General features: G+C 38.7%; 1 protein-coding gene across 1 annotated transcript in view; it reads right to left on the bottom strand.

Moving 5' to 3' along the window:
- Positions 1 to 18,407, bottom strand: part of LOC127410250 (mannosyl-oligosaccharide 1,2-alpha-mannosidase IA-like) — a 157,103-nt gene that overhangs the window by 79,131 nt on the left and 59,565 nt on the right. Inside the window, exons 3-4 of the mRNA XM_051645414.1 lie at positions 17,667 to 17,782; positions 8,685 to 8,765 (exon numbers count right to left, since the gene is read on the bottom strand). Of these exons, the coding sequence (XP_051501374.1) occupies positions 8,685 to 8,765; positions 17,667 to 17,782 (197 nt within the window). The remainder of the gene's footprint in view (positions 1 to 8,684; positions 8,766 to 17,666; positions 17,783 to 18,407) is intronic.

Below are 18,407 nucleotides of genomic sequence, written 5' to 3'. Positions count from 1 at the left end.
GATGTATTATAAGGCCTACCTTCAAACTCAGAGCCACTTTGCTTGACATCATTGGAAAATCAAAAGAAATCAGCCAAAACCTCAGAAAAAAAAATTGTGGACCTCCACATGTCTGGTTCATCCTTGGGAGCAATTTCCAAATGCCTGAAGGTACCACGTTCATCTGTACAAACAACAGTACGCAAGTATAAACAATGGGACCACGCAGCCATCATACCGCTCAGGAAGGAGACGCATTCTTTCTCCTAGAGATGAACGTAGTTTGGTGCGAAAAGTGCAAATCAATCCTAGAACAACAGCAAAGGACCTTGTGAAGATACTGGAGGAAACAGGTAGACAAGTATCTATATCCACAGTAAAACGAGTCCTATATTGATATAACCTGAAAGGCTGCTCGGCAAGGAAGCAGTGGTGGTTTCCACTGCTCCGAAACCACCATAAAAAAGCCAGACTACAGTTTGCAAGTGCACATGGGGACAAAGATCTTATTTTTTTGGGGAAATGTCCTCTGGTCTGATGACAAAAATTTAACTGTTTGGCCACAATGACCAACCGTGAAGCATGGGGGTGGCAGCATCATGTTGTGGGGGTGCTTTGCTGCAGGAGGGACTGGTGCACTTCACAAAAGACATGGCATCACGAGGAAGGAAAATTATGTGGATATACTGAAGCAAAATCTCAAGACATCAGCCAGGAAGTTAAAGCTTGGTCGCAAATGGGGCTTCCAAATGGCCTACAAACTGACTCAGTTACACCAGTTCTGTCAGGAGGAATGGGGCAAAATTCCAGCAACTTATTGTGAGAAGCTTGTGGAAGGCTTCCCAAAGAGTTTGACCCAAGTTAAACAATTTAAAGGCAATGCTACCAAATACTAACAAAGTGTATGTAAACTTCTGACCCACTGGGAATGTGATGAAAGAAATAAAAGCTGAAATAAATCATTCTCTCTACTATTATTCTGACATTTCATATTCTTAAAATAAAGTAGTGATCCTAACTGAACTAAGAAAGGGAATGTTTTCTATGTCAGGAATTGTGAAAAAAAAAAAAAAAAAAAAAAAAAATCAGTTTAAATGTATTTGGCTAAGGTGTATGTAAACTTCTGACTTTAACTGTAGTTGTTAAAAAAGTCTTCATTCACAGAATACAACATCCACAACAGACAATTAGGCAAGGAAATGTGTGATGCTGCAGTTTCATTCAGGTTCAAAGCACATGTTTCATTTTTTCGGGCAACATGACGTTGTGTAATTCCAAAAAAAAATGTACTGTGATAAACTCTTTGGCCTTTAGTTTCATGATAAAATTATCGGAACAAAATTAACCAGTTATAACCGGCTTTCAGCATTTAAAAATAACGTTTTCACTCCGGAACAACTGAAAATCACTTTGTTCCGGTTTTCGATAATGTTCTGCTAAAAAAGTTGTTCCTTTTTTGTTTTCGTTCCTTGGACCATTTTTAGTCCCTGACTGAAGGCATCATTTATCCTGTTCTGCCCTGCTCGCAGAGCTCAATCGAATGCTTCAGAATTCATGTAATTATGACTCTTAAGCAGCTTTTATCCTATTGCCAATGTTTGGACTTTGCCAGACGACTAAAAACAATAAATAGTCGGCTTACCAGCATGGTTTTAATGTTAACACACACCTAATAAGTGTAGAGACCTACACTTTTTCCCTATCATTTTATCCCACACGTCAGTGACGTGTGATGCATGTGCGATTTCAGTCCAACCAACTGGTCACCCGTGTGTGGACTTTTTGAAGTTCCCAAATCCAGCTGCACACATAATCATTAAATGACGTTATGAAATTTCCCTCAAACTTAATGTTTTAAAAAAACATCCACTCACTCAAGGCAAAAGGGTCGTGACCACTGTTCTCTTCTCCAAGTTTGAGAAATTTCACAGAATAACATTGCATCCAAAAATTATTAAAAACAACCAAAATAAAGACTAAGCACTAAAATAGTAATGTGTGGACAGGAAGTCCGAAAGGGGCTCCTTGTTCTCTTATGAGCTTGAACTCTTGTTAGAAAAGCAAATGCTTCACATTAAGCAGTTTCACTATAATGCTAAGTTCACTAAAACTCTGAAAAAAATAACACGTTGTTCATTATATAAAATGACAGAAATAAAGGAAAGAAAGGAGAGGGATTTCGTGATTCGCACACAAAATTAACATGGTCAGCAGTCTTAAAGCGATAGTTCCCCCTAAAATAAGTGCTTTACTGTGACGAGAAGGCGGCTGTGAGGGTGCTCGCCTGATGCTGAGTGGCTCAATCAGTGGGAGAGAGATAAGAGGAGGGATTTGGGATGCCAGAGAGAGACAGAGAGACACACAGAGCTGTGTGAGTGTGTGTGTGTCATCAACATTTGTTATTATATTCCAGTTCAGTTTGATGATAAGTTATAATTTAAGTCTTGTTGAGTGTTGATCCCTTTCCCACCTCCTCCTTTCCCGTACCCTGTTATGATGGAAAACCGTCCGGTGTAAATAAGGGCAGTGGTGGCTCAGCGGTTAAGGCTCTGGGTTACTGACCAGAACGTTGGGGGTTCAAGCCCCAGTGCAGCTCCACATAGCTGGGATATGTGGAAAAAAAGAAATTTCACTGTATATATGCAAAAATCATATGTATAATGTGTCACAAAAATAAAGGCTTCCTTTCATAAAAATAAATCAGCCAGAGATTATTCCTCTCATTGTTCAGGAAAGAAAAACAGAGCATCACTGCAAAGCCATTTCTGAATGCAGCCATTTGCTCTGCATGTGCATGTGCGACATTAGCATGAAGGCTGTCTCAAAAGACGATGAAAGATTCATCAAAGGACCAAGGATTGCTTTGAGTGCCAGCCAAGGCTCTGGAGCTGTCACCAGCCAGAACAGACATCACACTGCTTTTAAATTTTAGCACCAGGTCCACCACCCAAACCCAGCTAGACATTTTATTTTATTTGCATTAGTGTTGTCATGGTCCCAAAATTTTAGAAGTCTGTACCGATACCAGTGAAATTTCACGGTTCTCGATACCAATTTCAATACCACAGCAAAAGTTTGCGTATGATAATGTGCTATTGAACACACTCCTTTAGCCTGAAGTTAAATTTCAATGTGAATAATACATTTAAAGATATGCATGTTTCCTTCAAGTGTTTCTAATACATGTTAGTTTTTAAACAGGACCCAACTGAAATCTTCGCCAAATCCTTTTTCTTTTTTTATTATTATTTTTCCACAATGTTTTTATTTTTATTATTATTATTTTTCCAGAATTCCATGTTTTAAAGTTCAATCAAATGGTGTCTAATCAAAAATGTTTCCTTGAACTTTTAACAAGTGAAAAATAGAACAATTACTTGTCAACATACCATTGCGATTTTCTTTTCTCCCCAATTTGGAATGCCCAATTCCCAATGCGCTCTAAGTCCTCATGGTGGCGTAGTGACTCACCTCAATCCGGGTGTCAGAGGACAAATCTCAGTTGCCTCACGTCAATCCGTGCATCTTATCATGTGGCTTGTTGAGTGCGTTACCGCGGAGATGCATGTGGAGGCCCACGCTATTCTCTGCGGCATCCACGCACAACTCACCACGTGCCCCACTGAGTGCGAGAACCACACATTATAGCGACCACAAGCAGGTTACTCCATGTGACTCTACCCTCCCTAGCAACCGGGCCAATTGGTTGCTTAGGAGACCTGGCTGAAGTCACTCAGCACGCCCTGGATTCGAACTCGCGACTCCAGGGGTGGTAGTCAGCGTCAATACACGCCGAGCTACCCAGGCCCCACACCACTGTATTTTAACAAACTTTTATTCAGTACAAAATCACTCTTGCTTGTAATATATTGCTTAATTTTGATTATTATTACAATAATTATTCATTAATCATTATTATTATTATTATTATAATTATTTCTACAGTGAGGATTACATTTTACTAACAGTTATAATATATTTCTGTTGCAATTTCTTCAATTTCAGGCATTTAGCTTTTATTACGAATTGTGCTTTTATTTTGAAGTGTATTGTTGACGGAAGTTTAACTTCTCCGGATAAACTGTTCGCTACATGGCCCAGTGTGATCGTTAAAGTGCAAATGCTGTGATTTAATTATATAAATGATATAAAAATAATGCTTCAGAGTGGATTAGTGCACTGCTCTGTCATCTCTCATACAATGTGAATGATTCTCATAGTCTGTGGAGTTTCCATGTATGAGCGGTCTGCTTCACACATTCACTTAAAGCTCATGCAGCTCATACAGACTAAGATTGCAGCATTTTGCAGTGTAATAATCACACTAGGACATATCACAATTTTAAGTGATTAGTTTTGCATTTCAGTGTAAAAGGAGCAACAGAGCACACGCTCAAATAAGTCTGTGAGCATTTGAAAGCAGTAGTGTGTCAGTACCATGGAGTCCAGACAGTGTTTGGGTAATGAATTAAGTCAGTGCTCGGTACTACTGGTACTGTAGAATCACTGGTATCGTTACATCTTTTTTTATTTTAGTACCGACTTGGTACTGAATACCGGTACTTTTGGCAACACTAACATGCATGTGTATATTCTAAAAGTAATAAGAAATGGCTCATCTCACTTTCTCTCTCTCTCCCTCTCTCAGGCATGGCAGAGCTCAGACACTGCATTAATCTGAAGCCTCCCATATGTAGCCTGAACATATCTTCGGCATAGCAATGACATAGACCTCATCCTCTAGTGATGATTTAGCCATGCAGCTTTTTGTGGAATCCTGTAATGAGTTTGATCTCCAAAAAGATTACATTTTTTCAAGGACCAGTACAAATTTAAGCCAGAAACATTTACTAAGTTCTCCTGCTGTGGCTTAACAATGTGACTGGGCCACCTGAAGCCCATCTTCTCTAATCAAAATTTTTCAGTTCAGGGCACACATTATTATGAAGGCAGATAGAAGGCCATTTAATTATCTGAGTGTCTGAGATTACTATGCTGAAGGACCTGGACTCTGTGCTGCTCACTTTGTATTCAACAGTTTTGTGTGTTGTCCCAAGTCAATACATGGTGATGAAACAGGTTTGTGTGGCTTGCTGAGAGAACAATAATGTAGTGTTCAAAGACTGATATTGCTGTTAGACTATTCACAGCAAGGGAGATAGCACCGCAGACCTTAACTGTTATCTAGAACAAGGTTTGACAATCAACTATTTACTCTCAACAGGCAACATTGTTTAAGTTTGAAGCACATTTTGAACTGTGGTGCGTCACCTTGCAAAAAAGTTTCTTTGGAACCTCAATGTGGTTGAATGACATAGGGCTGCAGAATTAACCAAATAAATAATTACAGCAACTACAATTAACTAATCACGAAAAGTGTTAATTATAGCAGTCCAAGTAGGTTTACACATGTTGTGTCAAAATTTCTATTTAATTTTCTAATTAACATGTCTCTTTTGCTCAAGACCATAGTGAGACAGGTTAGTTTTACCCTACTGATGATGTGTTGTTGCAAAAGTAATCCTGCTCATTACGAGAGGTACCGCAGGTTCAGACATTTGGTGCGTGTGCTTGGCTGAGGAGCCACTGGTGCGAAGCTACCATCTGTGGGATTATGACTGAACGCCTCTAAGTCAGAATCCCCCCTAAACGTAACGATACCGCAGTGCTGCGGGACTCCGATTGGCCTGGGATAGCCGGCCCGTGAGGGCCCGGCGAGGAGACCCGTTCGAGACGGGGCTGGGGCACGGCCGGATGAGTGCCGCCCCTCTCTGATCACGCACCGCACGTTTGTGGATAACCTGGTGCTAAATGACTCATACACGACCTGATCACAAGTCCGTTCATGGCTTCTGTGTATAATTTATTCATAATTTGAACAGTTTTGCTTTTTATGCTGCTAAGAGGGCAAATGTGAAGTTGACTATATAGGTACTGCCTTCATTTACTGACAAAACCACTATCAAGTAATTTAGAAACAGTTCGACTTGTTATGGATGTGTAGCCTACGTAATAAATAAATAAAAAAACATTATGGCATGCAGTTGATCCACCCAAAATAATTATTTTATGCCAGTTGTATTAATTAAAATTAATTACAATTACATTATCAAGTAAAATAATCAATAATTATGATTTTGTCATTATCATGCATCCCTATGACACTTAGATGTCATTTAACATAAATACTATTGGGCGACAGCATTGTATTATTTACAAGCTAGGAATATTAACACTGGAAAGGCATGTAGACCCACTATAAATCACAAAGTGCATAGCTTTCTTGTGAAATTAAAGCAATAACAAGAAAGCAAAGCAGATAGCATTTATCTTAAAAACAGTTTTAAAGGTGATAGAATCCGCTTATAGGGCAGTACTTAATTTTGTCTATCGGAATATGATTGGACTTTGAAAAGTGGGGGAGAGAGAGAAATATGTTATTATTAAATGTGTTATTATTGTCTAATATTTTTGCCTGCATGCACGGCCTTGGTTACAGTATGTTAGTAGGAAAGGGTCTACTTCATTATTACTGAAAAGTTGAACATGATATGAATACACAAATAGATGAAAAAGAATATCGATACAGGGGTCTGAAGTATCGCTACAATATCATAAGAAAAAGTATTAATAGATGATTGTTTTGGCAAAGCCCTATTTTTTTTAATTATTTGTTGTTGTCTTTATTTGACCCGTGAATTACGTCATTAACCTATGGATCCTCTTCAAGACAGTCTTTAAACAGGAGATACAGAAAACAACTCTTTCCCACCAACACAAACTCAAGTCTGTTGGTTAAAGGAATAGTTCACCCAAAAATGAAGATTCTCTCATCATTTCCTCACCCTCATGCCATCACAGATGTGTATGACTTTCTTTATTCTGCAGAACACAAACGAAGACTTTAAGAAGAATATCTCAGCTCTGTAGGTCCATACAATTGAAGGTGATCAGTGAATGGTGACCAGAACTACAAAAGATCCAAAAAGCAGATAAATTCAGCATCGAAGTAATCCATAAGACTCTAGTGGTTTAATCAATGTCTTCTCAAGCGATCCAGTTGGTTTGGGTCAGAACAGACCAAAATGTAACTCCTTTTTCACTGCACATCTTGACAGTGGTCTTCTTGGCGATCATGATTTCAAGCTCAATTACACTTCCTATAGCACCCTCTCGCACTCTGCGCATGCATTAAAAACAAGGAAGTGTAATCGAGCTTGAAATCATGATCACAAAGGAGAAGGCTGTCAAGATGCAGAGTTATATTTTGGTCTGTTCTCACCCAAAACCAACTGTATCACTTCAGAAGACATTGATTAAACCACTGGAGTCTTCTGGATTACTTTTATGCTGACTTTATCTCCTTTTTGGAGCTTTTGGAGTTCTGGTCACCATTTAGTTGCATTGTCTGGATATACAATGCTGTGATATTCTTCTAAAAATCTGGTGTTCTGCAGAAGAAAGAAATTCATACACATCTGGTACGGCATGAAGGTGAGTAAATAATGAGAGAATTTTCATTTTTGGGTGAACTATCCCTTTATAAAAGTAAAGTAAAGTAAAAGTAACACATCACTCATAGGGATGCTTAAATGGACAATTTACCCTAAAAATCACCATTCACCAGTTAGCATTCACTATCAGTGCATCTTTTTTCCATACAATGAAAGTGAATGGTAACTGAGGAAAATTCTGCCAAACATCTCCTTTCGTGTTCCATGGAAGAAAAAGTCACAGGGGTTTGGAGCAACAAGAGGGTGAGTAAATGATGATAGAATTTTCATTTTGTGGTGAACTATCCCTTTAATTGACACAGAGAGAGTCCTGCAGAGTACTATAGCTACTCTCCACTAGTAAGAGGAAGGGTCACTCTAGAGATGAAAGATGGCTGTTCTGCTGAAGGGCCTGCCTTACATCAACAGAGCCACTATGATAATGCCACACAAGTACAAGCCCAGTGAAGCTCACACAATGATCTGTTCGCCCTCTAGACAAAGCTCTTTTCTGTACGGCACAAATGAGATCTTATATTATCACTAAGCGTACATTTGCTGCAGGCTGCATGGAGAAAGTGCTGAGTATCTGTGGAAAATGCCACTCTTTTTATTTGAATCAGATGCTTCGCGTTCTGCCAGATGCTGCTGGAAAAATCTAATTTACAAGAGGGAAGAACGGAAATATGAGCGAAGTTCTGCATTAGCCTGATTCAATGAAGGCTTGGAAATGGGCTTTGTGTGTATGCTTTAGGTCACAGTCGAGGCTTCAATGTCTTTTGGTTTCAAAAGGCTTTCAATTTATCAGAGTGTGCACAGAGCTTTCTGGATATGCCGGGCCTTGGAATGAGTTCTAAGAGGGATGGTGGAGTGTGTGTGTGTGTGTGTGTGTGTGTGTGTATGTGTGTTTGTTTGACTTGGCTCAACGTCCAGGCAAACAGTCGGACCACCGAGAGAAGACAGACTTAAGGCCTATGTGACTCCCCTGAGAGGTGCATTGGGCCCTGCCAACTTTAAATGTCACAAATTTCCAACAGATGCACACAAACATTGGACAAAAATTGTCTTGACATACCAGCTAGCTTCTTCCAGACTCCTTTAGGCAGCATGTCAATTACTGCAGCTTGCATATCAAATCCTTTAACCATAAGCACTAATTCAGTCTGGTACAGAATGAAAGAACATCTGTATCTAAATTCAAGGTTTACATACCTCTTTGCCTGAAAGATAATAGGCAGACAGCAGCCCTCCGACGAAGCGGATGTTCACTTCAAAGACGGAGATTTCAGCATTCTGAGGGAAGAAAACAAAAGAGGTGAATATTTAAGCTCATAAAACAACTGCAGCTGGCTCCTCTTCAACTGCAGACTGTAAAAAATTGAGAAAAGTGTGAGTATTACAAAAACCCTTCCACTCACACACTAAACACAAAGAAAGAAAATATGATTGCATCACGTCTTGCTGGGAAACAAGTGACTGAAGAGAAGCATCGTAATGTACACTGTATACTTAAAAAAATAAATAATTCTATCTGAAGAGGTAAGCAGTGAGAAAAGTAGCCCCTTTGTGATATTTAGGTGAGATTGCTGTAAATGTTTTGTTTTTGTTTTAGTATTACGAAATGTATTCCCCCCAAAGCGCGTTACTGTGGGTACTATGCACAATTTTATTAGGTTAATTCCTGCATGTTCCACATTTATAATGTGGCGAATTCCCGCACACATTTACAGTATCTACTTTAACGTAGTTGAGAATTTGTAAAACGAATCCACACAGATGAACAAATCAATTCAATAATTTTGTCTATCAAACTGTAGTTCTGCGCAAGTAAACCAGCACTACCGTGTCCTCTTCTCTCCCTCTTTCTCGCAGCATTTGGCAATTTCATTGGACACTTGAGTTTTATTTATTTTTTTGCAACGTTGGAGCAACCTAGCACCACAGTGTGCAGCTCACTCATTAAACAGCACCTTTAATAAGAAAGGCAGAAAGCAAAAATATTTTTCACTGTTATATTATTCCCTTTGTGGTGGAATGATCCGCCCCTCCGGCTCGTCATTGTCGCACCGCTTCTTAGGGCCGCCCTTCAGCCAGGCTCATGACGGGAGTTGGGCAGGAGATCGAGAAGAGGTGCATAATTAATAAGCCTCGTTCTGACAGCGGTGAATGAAGCACACCTGATGTGAATAATTCTTCATCACTGCTGTCTTTAAAACAGAGCGCACCTCTTCTCGGGGAGCCGGCTTCAAATTTCCATGTGTGCACACACTGGCATCCTCTCATGCCCAGGACCAGAGCTGGGAGGGTTCGGATGAGTTGATGCACTGCCGGACTCGCTCCTCGGACCCCAGGGCCGATTAGATGAGTCACCGGGGGAGAACTGCCCACGTCGCGGCCGACGGGCTAGAGGCCGGGTCGCCTTCCCCTCCCGCCCGCCTTGGGCCTGGGAAGACAGGCCGCCAAGGACGCCACCGCCCCTCACGCCGTGGACCCTGGAGGGGAGCGTGTGCGGCCGATGGGCCCAGCTCATGCCTGGGCCATTCCATGGACACTACCCCGCCCTTCATGGAGCCCCGTCTCACCATGAGGATGCCAAATTCCCCCTTTGTTATGAACACTGTTATGGACGTATTATTTTTATATGCCTCTCCGAGGCTTGACGCCACACCCAACTGTGTCTGTCTCTTCCTCACCCCGCCACAACTTTTATTGATTAAAAACGGCAACTTTCCAATCTAACTGATCTTCGTCGAAGATATATTTTAGAAGATATTTTAGAAAATTTGTTGTTAGATTTGAATGCTTTTTGCCTTGATCCGGCACCTGTTGAAGAAGTGTTGGATGTACGTGCATTTTTCCTCTTTTGGTATAAAATACTACCTTCAAATTTTGTTGCTAAAATTTTACACAATAACACAAATTTGATTCTACAGTCTGGCACTGTGCTAATTGTGGCATTAAACCGCAAGTCTCATTTAGCCTTTGTCATATGACATAAAACAGTCTCACTGCAGCAAGACATCTGTGGTCTCACATAATTGTTTAATATATATATATATATATATATACGTCTCTGCACTGTCTCTGGGCAACCAAACCATAATGACCTACTTATTTCTCTGCATAGGCGAGTGTTATCATTTCCCATCAAAACAATTTCCTAAAGGTGCATGAACGGCACAGCAGAGAAACGCTTTGCATCACACTGGTAAATATCCGGTTGGGGAATCAGATCAGGCATCTCGGGAAAGATAAATGGCTGTTGTCTCAGGGTGGTTATGGGATTATGGATAGCCTTCTCTAAATTGCTTAAGCAGTTCCAAACTGCAACAGGGCACCAGATGTTTCCAGGTGATGGCTTGACACGTCTGTGAGTCTTAGAGGTGCCTGTCAGAAACGGGTACCAGAAGACCATGACAAGGGCTTCCTTGTAAATGTCAACAGAAAAGGATAAACAGGAAGAGAATACTGCTGGTAAATGTTGTCTGTTCCTTGGTAATACTGGCAGAAGATCCCACTGCTGCAAACAGTGAAATCTTAGAATGTCCCTTTGTCGTCAGTTTGACTGACATGATGTTTAAAATAAAAAATAGGTCAAAAAATACCCCTTAAAAACAAGCCACAAATTCACCAAGATGCTTCAAACCTTCACTTTAAAATCAAGTGAAATTTTTACATATGTGAATATGTAAGAAATCAATGGGGAGTCAGTAGAAGTTAGATGAGGTAAAAGTAGCGATGCTAAGCCTCCGCTGTCTTTGCAGCTCTGAAATTATTAAACTGCAAGCCAAAAAAAATTATAACAGAATCACAGATATTGACGTGGAAAACACTTGTAATGAAGATGTGGCTATTTTAGAAACAATTTATCTGTAACAGAGGGGAATGATACAAACTACAATCCTGCAATATTGACAACGGAAAAGGGATGAATACAACAGACCACACTGTGCAAATGTATAACTTGCTAGTGAAGTAGCTTTTCGGCAATAACCCTCTCGACTTCGGTGTCTAATGGCATTTGTTCTGTCTAGTACGAATTTCTTATAAAAATAGAAGCGAATTTCTATTCATATACTTTTGATGAGGTTCTTCGATCCACATGCGGTATTATGTTTCAGTCTGTTAGTGTTCTGAAAGGTTTATATAATTCAGGGTTGAGTCCACTAGGAATTTGTGGTCACTGCAACATAGCTGTCTTTTACAGCATTCAGTGAATCTGAACTTACACGATCCTAGCTTTTTACAGGAATAAAAGAATCCCACAGCATTAAAGATTAAAAATCAGGACTAATAAGTGGCTCTCCTCTGTTCTTCTGGTCTAGGGTCAGATTTCTACATAAAGCAATCTGATCATAACTTGTAGAACTACTGCCTGTCGTTATGATGATTAAAGTTCACAAAAATTTTTTGTCATCATTCACTCACCCTAATGTTGTTCTAAGCCCATGGTGCTTTCTTCCATGAAACAAAAAAGGAGATGTTAGGCAGAATGATAGGGACTCACAGCCTTAGTCACCATTAGGGCTGGGCGATATGTCTTAAAATAATATCTCGATATTTTTCAGCCTATTGACATATTTTGATAATTATGTATTTGCCCTAAAATGGCTCAAAAGTTGTTGTTTTTTTGTTTTTAATCAGAGGAACCATCATTTCATCCAAACAACCACTGTAGCCAAGTCGTTTCAATATTTTAAAGACATTAAATAAAAATCGATTTAAAAATAATTAGTTTTTCATTAAATAAACACAAAAGAGAATGAAATTCAATCATTTTCATTGATATGCACTTTATATGAATATTTCATTTAAAATTATACAAGGTAGCTTAATAAAAAGCATTATTTAAAATATTAATTATTAAAAATATCCTTCAAATGTATTTACTAATACATTTTTGTGAATGAACTAGGAGTTCAAAGCTACTTCACTGACTTATTTTTGAAACCCCAGTTGAACATTGCATAATACTAAATTAATACTGTGTGACACGTCAGGTTTTATTATTATAATATAATGCTGAATTATCATTATTATTTTGATTATTAGATTTGCGTTATACAAAAGTAATATATTTCTGTTCTGTTTACTTTACCTCCACCTGGGGCTTTTATTTTGACACCAAAAGTGCTGTTGTATTTACTTCAACTTCACAAGGAGCTTTTAATTTGACACAGAAAAAGCAATGTGTATTTGACAGTTTACAATGTTCCGCATTTCCTGAAACGCTGTAATTGTCTCCTTTTCTGTTATACGATGCCGCGTTTGTAGATTTGTATAATATCTTGTAACTGTTACTAATGTTTGGAACTGCATGAATGCTTGAACCTGCATTACTTTGATTTCAAAATGCACATGAACTGATCTGAGAGCGCCGCTATGCGCGTGCACACAGTTCAGCCTGTCACCGGTTTGTTCTGAATCACACACAGACCGTTTATCTGTCTTTAAATCACAGCTTTTAGTTGAATAATAATCACATACCACAACATTAAAACCACCTGCCTAATATTGTGTAGGTCCCCATCGTGCTGCCAAAACAGCGCCAACCCGCATCTCAGAATAGCATTCTGAGATGCTATTCTTCTCACTACAGTTGTACAGAGGGGTTATCTGAGTTACCATAGACTTTGTCCATTCAAACTACTCTGGCCATTCTCTGTTGACCTCTCTCGTTAACAAGGCATTTCCATCCACAGAACTGTCACTCACTGGATGCTTTTTTGTTTTTGGCATCATTCGGAGTAAATTCTATAGACTGTTGTGTGTGAAAAATCCCAGGAGATCAGCAGTTACAGAAATACTCAAACCAGCCCGTCTGGCAACAACAACATGCCACGGTCCAAATCACTGAGATAAAATTTTTTCCCCATTCTAATGGTTGATGTGAACATTAATTGAAGCTCCTGACCCATATCTGAATGATTTTATGCACTGCATTGCTACAACATGATCAGCTGATTAGATAATCTCATGGATGATTGTTGGTGCCAGGCAGGCTGGTTTGAGTATTTCTGTAACTGCTGATCTCCTGGGACTTTCACCCACAACAGTCTCTAGAATTTACTCCAAATGGTGCCAAAAAAAAAAAAAAAAAAAAAGAAAAACTTACAGTGAGCGGCAATTCTGTGGATGGAAATGCCTTGTTAATGAGAGAGGTCAACAGAGAATGGCCAGACTGGTTCGAACTGGTTGACAAAGTCTACGGTAACTCAGATAACCGCTCTTACAATTGTGGTGAGAAGAATATCATCTCAGAATGCTATTCTGAAATGCGGGTTGGTGGTGTTATGGTGGTACGAGGGGAACCTACACAATATTAATCAGGTGGTTTTAATGTTGTGGCTGATCGGTGTATGACCAACTCACCATTTTGATGTTTTTTTTTTTAATTAATTGTGCAGCCCTGAAGGATCATGAAATTAGTCTACTGATGCGCTCTTTATGAAACTTAATGGCCAAATTAAAGCATATTAAAATCATCACGATATTCACGATACTGGTCAGTTTTACATCGTCAGCAAAATTATCTTGATTATATCGTTAATATTCAATATATCTCCCGCCCCAGTCACCATCTACTTTTCATTGCATCTTTTTTTTTCATTTTTGAGTTCACAATCACTTAAGGAAGCATTTTGTAAAGGCCTGCTCACACAGGAAATGTTTTTACATCCATCTGCACTGTTAAGGAATTATTGTTCTTTGTAAACTTGCGCTAGATGGACGTCTTTGAGTGCTGAGTTGCGTCTCGCTGCATTTTTAGCATCCTGTGCTATGAGCACAGTGTTTTAAAAATACCATGTCAAGTTATGTTTTTAATAATGTAGCGTTCGAGACACCTGCTTTCTAAATGCAATAATATGTTCTGTATGAACATCCCTTCTGACTGGAATGACCTGATAAACCAAAATGCTGGGCAAAGAAAGACTTTAAAATAATGGGCTTGTCAAAGCTTATGTTTGTGCAGTGAGCAAGGATAAACTTTAATCATTAATCTCACAGTAAAATCAATGAGTTTCCAAACAGATTAGAAAGCTTTAAAACACCTTTGAACCATTGTGAAAAAGTACTTCGGACAGAAGTTTAGACAATAATATAATCCAGATTCACTGATAGCCTTTACTTAAACTGTTAAACACCTTTTAGCTGCTCAAAGATAACCTGAAAGCAGTGGTCAAACAAAGAAGCGTGACTATCCTTCCAACGGCTGCCAAGAAAGAGGATTTTGTGCATCAGAAACGGGTTGCTTAGCATTCCAGAGATGGTCTGAATATTAATATTAACTGATTCACAGGGGTTTATCATGGACACTTTCATTGTTGGAACTGCTTGAGGGTACAAAGAAAAGCCTTGCAATTAAAAGTTGTCTAACAATCTACAGTATATTAAAGCATTGGACCCTACATTTATTATAGTCTCTTGCCTTAAGTCGAGGCGGTAGGATGTATGAGGATTTCAGACTCTTAACCTGTTAACATCAGCCCCCTTTTTTGAGCTCAGGCCTGATTCGGAAATACTCAATATGAATGGCTGTAGTTCTTCACTTCTTTGTATAACAGGCATAATTGTGGTCTGTTTCGAAAGTTTCTGAGTTTGTGTCTAAATGTCAGAATTTATTGAAGTCATAACAAAAAAATTGTTAGAAGAGTTCACATTTATTGGAAAGGTATCAGAAATGTATTTTCATAAAATATTTTTATGAAATAATATATGATACTGGCCTTAAATAGGCCTAGAAACATAACAACGTTAAAGCCACAAATCTGATAAATGCATATTCCTAACAGGGTTGTGCGGTATACTGGTACCAACCAAATATCACGAAACCAAAAAAATTTAAACTGTATGATATCATCTTGTCGCTAATTTCGGTACCATACAACAGTGTGGGGCTATTAGCTATATCTTAAGGGATGTGATATTTTTGAGAAGAAATCAACGACAATTTGACAATCAACCAAATTAAATACTTGTAATGTATGATAGGTGTAGCTGTGCTCCGTGTCATACTTCACACAAACACACACACACATACAGAAACAGATCGCATGTGATGCACATAATGCAGTGTGTTTAAGTGTACGAGCGGCTGTGAACAACTCAGGCCCTGTCCCAAATGGAACACTTGACGTGGACTTGCGATCTCGCAGCCTTCATTTGCGCATTCCTGCGAAGTCCACGAGACCGTAGGGTGTTCCATTTGACATTTTAGTGCTCCGAGGGGTGCCTGCCAGCGCCCCTTTGCATCCTTAATGCACCCTTCGGCTGAGCCCACATCAGTGCGGGCTCCACAGCGGACTATTACCCAACAGTCCATGCTGCTGACCCTCTCGACTATTTACAGCGGACTGGAGATTCCAAGCTGTGAATATATGGTGGCATGTTCTTTCTATGCATTTTACTGTGTTCTAAGCACCTGCCTGTAACAATCCATGTGTCTGAATCATGTTTATTTGTTCTCTAAAGATTTAAAATGATGGGATTTGTGGCTTTAGTTATATATGCTCTTTGTTTTTCAGAGGTTCTTGATTAAATTATCTAATGCTTTATTGTCAGTGTGTTGCTTGAAATTATTTATTAAAAACAAATATTCAACAGTGAGTTTAAAGTGTATTCCTTTACCCTTTCTATCAATGCCATTACTTGTTCAAATAATAATTTGTAAAACTGCATGTATATAAAAAATGCGTCATCTGATTGAAGTCTTGAAGTCTGTCCCAAATGCACACTTTTACCACTCATGCACCCTCGTGGACTTGCTGACTTGCGCCCCACAGGTCTGCACTCGCTTACATAACCAAAGTCGGCACTCACATTACAAATGACACATTAACTGATGGTAAACCCTCGCAGAATGTTTAATGAAATGACCAAATTACACAGAAGTGGAGAACTGATAGAATATCAAAGACAAGGAAAAAAGTATCTCTTTCTACTTCATCATGCATGAGTTATGCCTTAAGTGAAAAATGCCTGAAACTGAAAAATGTATATATATATATATATATATATATATATATACACACAACCATTTTAAATTGCACAAATGGACTATTAATGCAATTTTTTTTTTTTTTTTTGCAATTCATCATACCAAAGACCATTTCCCTTTAATGCTGGTCTTAGTCCTTCTATTTTTCCTCTTGGGTGCAGCTCTGAAGATGGAATAGCTCAGCACTTTTCATATTATTGAAGTATTTACATTTTAAAAACGGATCGTTTTGTCTCTACAAGCGAATTGGATGAACCACATTCAAAGCCATTGTAAAATGGCCGATATTCTTACACATAACCACCAAGTTTTTCTATATTTAGAATTGTATTCTATATAAAAAAACTCTATATACATGTGACATGCGGCACAGGCCATCAATAGAAAACAACCAACAGATAATGAACTATACTACTTGGTGGAAAATTGCTTGTGATTATTAGTATTATGAAAATGTATAAATATAGACTAATTATTTTCCATAAACTTTAATATTCAGTAATGGTTTGTGTGCCAAAAAGAATCATAATTTAGTTTTCTGTGGCCGTTTTCCACATTCGCTCGGCCCCTAAAGGGCCTTTTAAGAAACATCCTCTTAGCATGAGCAACAGCGCTGACCACTTTCTCCGGATCTAGTCGCACACAAACTACAGATTTGCTAGTCTAATCTAATATAGGTTTTTACTGCCCTCTCTTTGCAAAGCCTCCATTACATTGTGAAAGAATCACAAAACAATCCATGCTAAAATGCATCACAAAATTTTTTTTTAAGATTAGACAAATTATCAGACAATCATTGTGAAAGAAAATATGGTACTGAAGAATGGCATGGACTAGGAGACATGGAAAAACAGAGATATTTTATAAAGCCTGGGGGGTGGCATTGTTAGCTCAGATTTGAAGAGTCACTTCATGCATTAATACCAGACTCGTGAGTCAGAGCACTACTGGCTATGCTATTAACTGTTAACAAGCAGTGATCCTATGAGCTCCCCACCCTCCCAGAAGAGCGAGAGTAGATCTATTCCGGCAGCACTGGTGCACAATGCAAAAAAAAGTTCTCAAAGCCTTATCAAAAAGTCATTATTCGGATTGATTAGGTTTTATTATTCTGGGTCCTATTTATAGCAAAGTAGCAGCATTGAGGATAAAACCATTTGGATCATTGGAGTCAAAAGGCTTGAGATGGGTCTTACCATGTTAAAGTCCATGTTGCTCTCCACCCACTCGGTAGCAGCTTCAAATTCATCATACATCTCCATAATGTAGAGCGTGTCCAGCGCATCCACAATGGTGGCTCCTTTGAGACTACCTGTAGATAAATATGACAACAAACTATTTGAAAAGACTTCACTTAACCACAGATCATTGTGTCAAAAAATGTGTGCTAACTGCTCGGCCATGACTCCAACACTATATCTATGTTTTAAATTCAAGGCTGTTTAAAAAAAATGATTATTATTTTAGGTTAATTTAGGCATCATTACCCAGCAAAATTCACAGTCAGCATGATAAAAAGAAAAATGAATGCAGTGATCTTATGAAACAAACTTATTGAAAAAAGGAAGGAAATCAATAGTTAGCATATGGTAACTGATACACTACTTAACAAAATCAAAAGATGTTACCGGTAGTTTTTTTTTTTTTTTTCTCTTCTTTTTTTTTTCTTTCATTTGCACTGATTATGAGCACGGCAGGTTGGCAACATTGCTTTTTGTACTTTAATTATTGAAGTCTGGCATGGCGTGCATCCCTCTTTAAGAAATGCAAAGCTGTCAACCAGCTGTGTTCTTCATTTAACAATCCTGGCTCTGTTTACTGATGTTGAAGACACAACATGACAGAATAATTGTGTGCGATGTTTGTATGCAACATCCTAAATCACACACTACAGAGCATTCACATGTTCCACATTTTCCAAATTTGCTTAGTAAGAC

The sequence above is a fragment of the Myxocyprinus asiaticus genome, chromosome 19, assembly GCF_019703515.2.
Source record: "Myxocyprinus asiaticus isolate MX2 ecotype Aquarium Trade chromosome 19, UBuf_Myxa_2, whole genome shotgun sequence".
Classification (NCBI taxonomy): Eukaryota; Metazoa; Chordata; class Actinopteri; order Cypriniformes; family Catostomidae; genus Myxocyprinus; species Myxocyprinus asiaticus.
Note: the sequence above shows the minus strand (reverse complement) of the source record. Positions and strands in the feature narration are given on the sequence as shown.